Below are 9,252 nucleotides of genomic sequence, written 5' to 3' on the forward strand. Positions count from 1 at the left end.
GCACAGACTCCCACCTCACCCACCAGACCCCACCTTCGGAGGGAGCTGGGCAGACCTGGGGCAGCTGGCTGTTACCCTCCTTAAAGTTCTTCTTCGGGCAGCTGGGGGGCTCGGTTGGTTGGGCAACTGCCTTCGGCTCAGGTCACAGTCCCGGAGTCCCGGGATCGAGGCCCACATCAGGCTCCCAGCTCCGTGGGGAGTTTGTTTCTCCCTCTGACCTTCTCCCGCTCATGCTCTCTCTCACTGTCTCTGTCTCAAATAAATAAACAAATAAAATCTTTTTAAAAACTTAAAAAAAAAATTCTTCTTCAAACACAATTGTGATTGTGGCTTGCTAAAGACAAGCTACCAGGAGAGAGTCCTTCAAAGAAAGTGCTTTCGTGATGCAATTTACTCCATTCAACTCAGCACCCTTACTACATCGGAAGGAGGCAGCCCGTCTCAGGTTGGAGAGCCGCCCTCGGCACAGACACCAGGCCTCACTGCCCAGCGGGTCCCAGGTCCTGTCAGCCGCACTTCTAAATTCGAATTAATGGAGAAAAAAATTCTAATTGTATTTCTCTGGCTGAGCCAGAGAGTTAACTGTCCCCAAAACTGGATTTCAGGAAATCAACTTTGGTTTTTCAAAAATAAATATATATCGATCCAGGTTGTTGCTCCTGTGTTCTGGGACAGTAATCAGACGTAAAGCCTCCTGCAAACCAATCTCGTGATTTGTTCTAAAACTTCAGGGAGAGACTGCAGAGGGAGGCCTACAGCACCCAAGAAGGTTTTTAAACCAAAGATTGGTCCAGTTTTGGAAAGGTGCTCTGAAGAAGCACAGGTGTTTGGCGGGCCCTGGGCTCACGGGGTTTGCGGGGCTGGCGGCTGGGGGCCCCCCAGAAGCATCTCCAGGGATGGGTCGGAAGCGGGGGAGGTCCCTCTCCGGGGACCTTTCCTTGGTGCCAGGTCCCAGGTCCCGCGACCTGGGAGATAAGGGTGAACAAGTGCGGAACGGGGGCGGGGGGGGGGCTGCCTGTGTCTCAAGCCCGGCGCCCGAGGCGGGTAAGAGGGTGCCCTCTGCCACCCTCCCGGCAGCCGCAGGCCCCGCCCAAGGACCTTGGACGCGCCTGGCAGGCGGCTCCTAGGGCCGGACCCTGGGACACTCGGGCAGTGCGACGGTTGACCCCCGCCCGGGAGGGTGCCGCGCAGTCACAGGTGACTGAAAAACCATCCAGGGCCAAGGCAACTTCAAGGGGAGGGAAGCAGAGTCGCCAGTTCAGGCCGCGGATCCATCATATGCGGCCCCAGGGTTGAGAGTGAGCGCTGGGGCCAAAGTAGCAGGCGCCGAGGGCTCCGGGTCCGGGCTGGGGCGCAGGAGAAGAGCGGGCGAGCCACAGGGGGACGGCATGGCCTCCGATGGTGCAGCCCTCTCCGCTCGCAGGATCTGCGCTGTCAAGGCCCGTGTTCCCCTCGATTGCGCCCGCCGTCGAGTCCTCCCTTTGGGGAACCTGGGGCCAGCTCCCACCCAGGGCCAGTGCTCCCTGGGTGTCCCAGGCACTTCCTGGGCAGAAGGAGCGCGGGCCCGGCCGGCAGAGCTCCGGGAGAGGCCGGCGGGCGCCAAGCCGGCGGGGACCTGGGGCTTAGGGTCCTAAGCGGCGGACCCTCCCCTCCCTGTCCATCCCGCCCCCCTCCCCCCAGGTCAACGAAGCCAATGGACACCCAGGCTCACGCTGCCGCGGCCGCAGCGATTGGATGGCGGCGCATGAAAGGGACACCGCCTCCTTAAAGGGTCCCGAGCGCGCGGGCGCCGCCAGGCCCTCGGCAACCTTGCTGAGCGCGACCCTCTCGTCGTGTCTGCCGGGCCCCGCCAGTCCTGCGCCCGCCGGCCTGCGCATGGCCCCGGCGTCGCTCGGCATGAACCCCGCTGGACTGCAGACGTGCGGCGGCGGGCGCGCGGGGCCCGGCCCGCTGCCCTTTAGCGTCGAGTCGCTGCTGGAGGCGGAGCGCGGGCTGGACTCGGAGCCCGAAGAGCTCCGGGAGGAGAGGCCACGGGGCACCGCGGAGCCCTGGGCCTGGTTCCCGAGGGCTGCCCGCTCGTCCTCCCCACGTAAGTGCCCTGTCGCACGGTCAGGGCAGCGAGAGAAGCCCTCATTCGGCCCAGGCTCGGAGGACCAGCGCGGGAAGGGCGCCGTCGCTCTTAACTTCGCAACGTAGCGGCTAAGGCGCCTGGCTGGGGGCAAAGAGAAACGAGCCCACCCGAGGCCTCGCGCCCCGCCAGCCCGCAGCGGCTCCTGCGGCCCACGCCAGCCCCGAGGCAGAGTCCGAAACCCGTGAGCCCGCGGCTTTGGGGCTCAGAGCTTCCCGGCCCAAGCATCCCCCGACCCCGTCCGTCCCCGCGATGCTTAACTTCCGCTTGGCCGAATCCCCCCGAGAGCCGCTCGGTTCTTGCGGCCGCCTCCCGCCCAAGCTTCTCGCTTCTCCAAATGGGCAGAGTTAACCTCCCCGGCGTGCGGGGCAGCCGACTTGAGGAGCAGAGCTCGAGTCCAGTGCCCACCGCCCCGCCCGCGCGCACACGGTCTCCCTGATGCCTTGTTCTCTGGCCCCAGGGGCTTCTGGGGTGTCGACTTCCCTCAGGGCCGACACTTGCAGAGGTAACCAGCCTTTGCGGGGACTCGAAAGTGTCGGAAAGAGGCGCGCGCTGCTGGCGTCTGAGCGCCCGCTTTGTGCTTTTCTCTCCTCGCAGGCGCCCCCAGCCCTCCACCCTGCACCCTCCGAAAACACAAGACCAACCGCCAGCCGCGGACTCCCTTCACCGCCGCGCAGCTGCTGGCGCTGGAGCGCAAGTTCCGCCAGCAGCGGTACCTGTCCGTCGCCGAGCGCGCCGAGTTTTCCAGCAGCCTGAGGCTCTCGGAGACGCAGGTCAAGATCTGGTTTCAGAACCGCCGCGCCAAGGCCGAGAGGCTGCAGAACTCGGAGCTGGAGAAGCTCAAGCTGGCGGCCGAGCCGCTGCTGCCTGCCTTCGCCCTGCCCGTCGCCCTGGGCGCGCCCCTGCCTGGCTCCCCAGCCAGGTCCGCGAGCGCAGCCGGCACCCTGCCTCGGGTGCCGGGACTCCTCGCCGCGCCGGTCGCTGCCTACCGCATGTATTACCTGTCCTAGGTCAAGCGGGGAGGGAGGGCGCGGGCAGGGAGCTGCTGGCTTCCCCGGAGGGGCCTGCGAGGTGGGTCCCCCGCGCCAGGGGCGCCGGCCCGCAGCGTGGTGTCTCGTGGAACTGCTGCTCTGGGGAGCCCCCCCCCTGCACTTCTTGTTCTGTTTGGTTTTTCAGTTTTTATGTTTCTGCTATTGTTAATACATGTATGACTGATGCCTCGAGCTTACTTGGGGTATCTCACGGATCTTTCAAACAACCACATTCCTACAAACTTCTCTGCAGGGAACAGGGCAGCTTCATCCCGAGTCCTCGGAAGGGGCCACCGCAGAGCTTCCCATTTTGGGCAAAGCAGCTAGTGAGGCGTTCTGAGGTTTGCTCTGCAGCGTGTCTCCTGCACCCTTCCTATCTTAAACAGGACACCCAGAACTGGCTCCATGATTTGGGGCTTCGGCAAGAAACTGAGGCCGGAAGAAGGAGCTGAGAATAGTTTGGTGCCAGGAGTGTTAAATGAACTTACTAGTTACTTCCACTGACCAGGTTTGTTGCCATCCTGACCAAAGTTCACACTTATTTTAGGGATTTTGCCCACAAATTACTGTTTTCATGGAGAAGGCCCTGCAGCCTTGGACGAAATGCTGTCTGTAGGAGTGTGTGTGTGTGTGTGTGTGTGTGTGTAAATGTGTGCGCGTGTGCGTGTGTGTGTGTGAGTGAATGCGTGCGGGTGAGCGCCTGTGGCAAGTGTAGCCCTGCGGGGGCGGCGCACTGGGGGGGGGGGGCGCAGGAATGGGGATGAACCTGCCCCTGGCGCTGCCCTGGTCGCAGGACCTGCAGCTCCGAGTTTTGGTCCTGTTGGTCCACCTGCCTGCCCAGCAGGGGCGGAGGGGGTGATGGCCAGGGACCAGCGGCTCAGCCGCCACCGCGGCTTTACTAACCCAGGAACTGGGTTAAGGAAGCCGATGGTGTCCCTCTCAGCGTCCCCAACACTCAGCCTCGGCCCAGGGGGCTGCTGAAGGGGCCCACAAAGACCCACAGGGCCCGTTTTTCCTGCCCTCGCTGTGGCTTGGGGCTGCAGCAGCTCCCTCTGGCCCCGCCCGCCCTGCGCACTGCCTACCCAGACCACAGGGTGGGGGGATTCCAAGCCTTTCCCTCCAGACAGGACGCAGGGTGGTTGCCCCGGACTGGGGTGCTGCCAGCCCCAGGAGGGGGAGGACCTGGTTTTACTGAGCAGGAGGCTCCCGAAAGTCCTCATAGTGCATGAACTTGCCTATTAGTAGCGATTACTCTCCCTATGTGTCAGGGAAATGAGAATTCACGATGGATTTTAAAGCCCAAAACACCTGCCTGGTCAACGGCCCACTAGCCTGGCACCCTTGTTGCTTGTCAAGACCAAGTCTGTCTGCTGTTCTGGAGAGGGCTACTGCCTTGGGCAGGGACTGTCCCTCCTCCTGAGACTTGCTTGCTGCCTGTTTGCCTTCTCTCTCAGAGGGCTCAGGTTCCTGCATGTCCTGGGCCAGATCCCCAAGCCGTGTGGACGTGCTGGTCTCTCTTCCAGCCAGTGCGTCTCTGATGGAAGTTCTCAGAGGCCCAGAGGGTGTCCCAAGCTTGCCAGAGCAAACATGGAAGGGTTGACCCATCAGGAACCTGCACGGAGGCCTGGGGCCTCTGCCACCCTCGTCTTGGGACAGACACCCTGATCTCCGAAGTCCTGCCCCACCCCGGTCTGTGCCTTCACATGTGTTCCATGCCCAGCTACTGCTGGTGGACTCAGAGATACCAGCCCTGCCCTTGGGAGACCAACCAGATGAGGGGGAGAGGAGCGCCGTTCAAGGCCAACCACACCTCTTTGCGGGGGCCAAGAATGGGTCGAGCCGTGCAATGGTGTGGATTGTGGATGACTCCGGTAGGGGTGAAAGTAGGTGCTGGGACTGTGGAGACTGAGCCAGCCTGGGTGTCCCATCAATCTCATTAAACAAGTGGTGTAATCATAGGCCTGGCTGGTCTGGGTGGCCCAAAGGCCACCAAGCCTTGGGACTTGGCCCTGAGACTCCCAAGTCAGTGTCCTGCTGGTCCAGTGGCTGGGTTCGGGCCAGTCGGGCTCATTCACTCTGGTTCTCGGGCACCTCCCCAGCACAGGCAACTCTTGGAGCCCCTGCCACAACCCTGCCCTCTCTGTGTTAAGGGTGCTGCTCTCGGCCCATCCCCGACGTGGACGCCCAGCCACAGGTCCCCTGTCTGTGAGTCCACAGAAGGAGGACAAGGACCATTCTGTTCCAGTATTTCTCTGGGAGGGACTCCCGCCGTCTGACCGCGGGTCCCAATGATCACAAAGAAGCTGTTGCCTAGAGGGCAGAGGCTCCTCATGGGACTTCTGGAAATGGGACCCCAGGGTCCTTCTTAAGCTGGGCAGTGGGGTGGCATCTACCGTTCCCACCAGGACATGTGACTTCACAGTTGTGTTTGCACTACAAGGCGTCAGGTGACAAGGGCACACTACTTCCCATCAGGTGCAGTGATTGCTAAAGAACGCCACCATCTCTGCGTCCTGAGATGCAGGCACGTGCTCCGGGGGGCTCCCCCGCGGCTTCTTTGTGGCCCCAGGACCTGCCCAGGCCCCAGTGTCTGTGTGTTCAGGCGGCGTCTTTGGGCAGACGGGCTGCACTGTTTCTTCGGCCTGACGATACGTGAAGCTGTCTGGATGGCCTCGAGAGCTCATGCTGTCATTCTGATGTCTACGGAAGTGGGGTCTCCCCCCTTGAAGGGACAGTTTTGCTGCTGCTGGTGCTCCGCACTGACGTCTTCCGCCGACGAGGCCGTTATGAACGAGCTGAAGCGGACACAACGCGGGAAGCTCCGCGCTCGGCCGCAGAGGCGGCGCGGGTTGGGGGGAAGGAGCTCGGCGTGTGCGAGGCGAGCATCTGAAACCCACACCCAGCGGCGACACTAGTCCTTTAATCATCCAAGGGTGCTGGTTTTTTCCAGGTTGTACTTTGAAGATGTGCAGGACGCAGAATGACGTACAACCCCCTGCTCTCTCAGGCCCCTTTACCGCTTGGGACTGTGAGCGCTGCCCGGAGGCCTGGGGCCCTGCGACCCTGCAGGAGGCGGGCGGCCACGGGCTGGAGAGACCTGCGTTCTTACTCTGTTGCAATTTAGTGTCGGCGTTTCCACGGACGGAGCTGAAAGCACGCACAATGGGACGTACCTTAGCTCTTTTCTGTCACTGGGCAGCTAGTGCCTCCGGCCTCGGTGTGCACGGAAGCTGCCAGAAGGGGCCTCTTGGTCGCATTCTTGATTTTTAAAGGAAGTACTTTTAACACTTCACTGTGAGCATAATATGCATGTGGTGGTTTTTTGAAACACCTTGTCCAGGTGACTGCGGTTCGCTTCTGCAACTGATGCAAACTTCTATCGTCAGTGAATGTGGTACTTTATTCAGATTCTTTTCCTGCATATATTGATGGAGATGATGTGTTTCCCTCAGTCTGTTAATGTGGTAAAGATTCTCCAATGTTGACCGTAGTGTGAATTCCTAGAATAAGCCTGGGAGAGGGGAGATTTGACACATTTACGCAAAAAACCAAAACAAAACAAATGGTAAAGATAACATATGACGGACGGACGCTGTAACTGTTCAAGTCCGGTCGGGCAAACAGCACCAAGCCCACGGCACAGCAGGAGAGCGGCGCCACGTGGTGTGCCCGCGAGACAAGGCAGACACGCCTGCCTCCCTGTGGACGTGTCCGCAAGCGTTTCTGGAGATGGAATCCTATCCTGTGGACCGCACGCGTGTTTGCGTGTGTGTCTGGCTTTGTCCGTTCAGAGTCATGTTTTCTTTTTTTTTTTTTTTTTTTTTTTTTTTTTTTTTTTTAAAGATTTTATTTATTTATTTGACAGAGAGAAATCACAAGTAGATGGAGAGGCAGGCAGAGAGAGAGAGGGAAGCAGGCTCTCCGCCGAGCAGAGAGCCCGATGCGGGACTCGATCCCAGGACTCCGAGATCATGACCCGAGCCGAAGGCAGCGGCTCAACCCACTGAACCACCCAGGCTCCCCCAGAGTCATGTTTTCGAGGCCCTTCTGTGTCAGAGCAGGTAATTGCTTCATTCCTTTTTATGGCCAAAGAATATTTCATCATTTGAATACACCACATGTGTTTATCCATCGTCAGATGACGGACCTTTGGGTTGTTTCCACCTTTCGACTACTAGAGTAGCGTGTGGAGTTCTGTGTGGACACGTACTTTCATTTCGACTACTAGAGTAGCGTGTGGAGTTCTGTGTGGACATGTACTTTCATTTCTCAGGTGCCCCTTCTCTGGCATGTGCACGTGCAGCTCTCCTGGTACCATGTGTTGGGAAGATCATTCTGTCCCCACCAGTTGGCCACAGGTGTGCGTGTTTGTTTCCAGACTCTCAATTCTATCCCATTAATCCGTGTGTCTTTCTGCAGGTACCGCAGTGTCATGGTTACTGTTACTTTGTAGTAAGTTTTGAAACTGCGAAATTTTGTTATCTGTCAAGATTGTTTTGGCTGTTCTGGGTCCCTTGCAACTCCGTAGGAATTTTAGAATCGAGCACATTAATTTCCACGAAGAAACCCACAGGGATTCTGATGGAGACCGCTCTACCTCTGTAGATCGGGGAATATTGCCATTTTAACGACATCGAGTCTTCCAATCACAAGAACGAAATTTCCTCCAATTCTTTAGACCTTTCATTCTTTGAGCAACGTTGTACAGCTCTCAGAACGTGCATTTTATACTTGGGGGAAAATTTATTCCCAAGTATGTTATTTCTATTGATGCTATTGTAAATGAAATCATTTATTTCTACTTTTGGATTGTTCATTGCACGTGTGTAGAAATATAATTGATTTTGTATATTGATCCTTTACCCTGCAACCTTGTTGAGCTTGCTGCTTTTCATCATTTTTCAGTGGGTTCCTTAGGATCTTCTATATACAAGACCCTGTCTTCTGAGAATAGAAATACTTTTACTTCAAATCTGGATGCGTCTTCTTTTTCTTGCCTCGCTGCCCTGGCTAGAACCTCAGCACAATGTTGCACAGACGTGTCCTTATCTTGCCCCTGAAAGCATCCAGGCTTTCACATTACATATGACGCGAGCTGTGGGCTTTCACAGATGCCCATTATCAGACCAAGGAAGGTCGCTTCCAACCTTAGTTTTTTGAAGTCTTTTTATCATGAAAGGGTTTGGGTTCTTGTCAAATGATTTTTCTGTATCAGTGGAGATGAACCAGTGCTTTTCGTTTTTTATTGTATTGATACTATGCTATGAGGTAGTACGCCAGGTGATTTTCTGGTGTTAAAGCGACCTATCGTTCCTGGGTTAGATCCCACGTAGCTGTGCTGTGTGACTCTTTTTACATGTTGTTGATTTGGTCTGTTGATGTTTGCTGAGGATCTCTGCATCCGTATTCACAAGAGGTATTAGACTACGCTTTCCTTTTCTTGTGTGTCCTTGTCTGGTTCTGATGCCAAAGCAGTACTAGACTCACAAAAGGGAGTTGGGAAGTGTTTCCTCCTATGCTATGTTTTGGAAGACTTTTTAAAAAATTGCTATGAATTCTTTAGGTAACTGGTAGAACCAGAGAAACTGGTCCTGAGCTTCTCTGATTTTCTTTACGGGCAGATTGTTGTTTACTAATTTAGTCTTTTTACCGGTTACAGGGCTATTCAGACTGCCCGTCACTCCTTGGGTCGGTTTCAGCCTGTCTTTCTGGGAACCTGTTTCATCTGAGTTCTCTGACTCTGTTAGCATAAAACTATTCATAACATTACTTCCTAGCTCTTCCTCTATCTATTAGGTATGTAATAACATCCCTATTTTCATTCTGATTGCTGGATATAGAATTCTCTTGAAGCACTTGGAATATGTTCTCCTCCTATCGTCTGGCCTCCATTACTTCTGCTGGGAACTCCTCTTACGTTTACCGAGGGTCCCTCGTGAGTAATGAGTCATTTGGTCTTGTTGCTTTTTAATTTTTAAAGTGGGCTCCACACCCAGGATGGCACGCCGAGATCAGAAGTCACCCAGGAGCTCTGATCTTGTTTTCAAGATTCTTCCTTGTCTTTGACTTTCAGCATTTTTACTATGATGTGTG

At 56.4% G+C, this 9,252-nt stretch overlaps 1 protein-coding gene across 1 annotated transcript; it reads left to right on the top strand.

Moving 5' to 3' along the window:
- Positions 1–1,792: 1,792 nt before the first annotated feature.
- Positions 1,793–3,182, top strand: LOC131830504 (homeobox protein MSX-3-like). Its single transcript, XM_059172750.1, has 2 exons — positions 1,793–2,089; positions 2,726–3,182. The coding sequence occupies exons 1-2, from the start codon at positions 1,876–1,878 to the stop codon at positions 3,136–3,138; spliced, it is 627 nt and encodes a 208-aa protein (XP_059028733.1). The 5' UTR covers positions 1,793–1,875; the 3' UTR covers positions 3,139–3,182.
- Positions 3,183–9,252: the final 6,070 nt, after the last annotated feature.

This window comes from Mustela lutreola, chromosome 4 (genome assembly GCF_030435805.1).
Source record: "Mustela lutreola isolate mMusLut2 chromosome 4, mMusLut2.pri, whole genome shotgun sequence".
NCBI classification, from domain to species: Eukaryota; Metazoa; Chordata; class Mammalia; order Carnivora; family Mustelidae; genus Mustela; species Mustela lutreola.

What these genes read in the sequence shown, in the direction of transcription:
- LOC131830504 (XM_059172750.1), top strand. Translation starts at nt 1,876, where the DNA reads ATGGCCCCGGCGTCGCTCGGCATGAACCCCGCTGGACTGCAGACGTGC. An exon ending in TGCCCGCTCGTCCTCCCCAC is followed by an intron (nt 2,090 to 2,725) that starts GTAAGTGCCCTG and finishes CTCTCCTCGCAG; the next exon opens with GCGCCCCCAGCCCTCCACCC.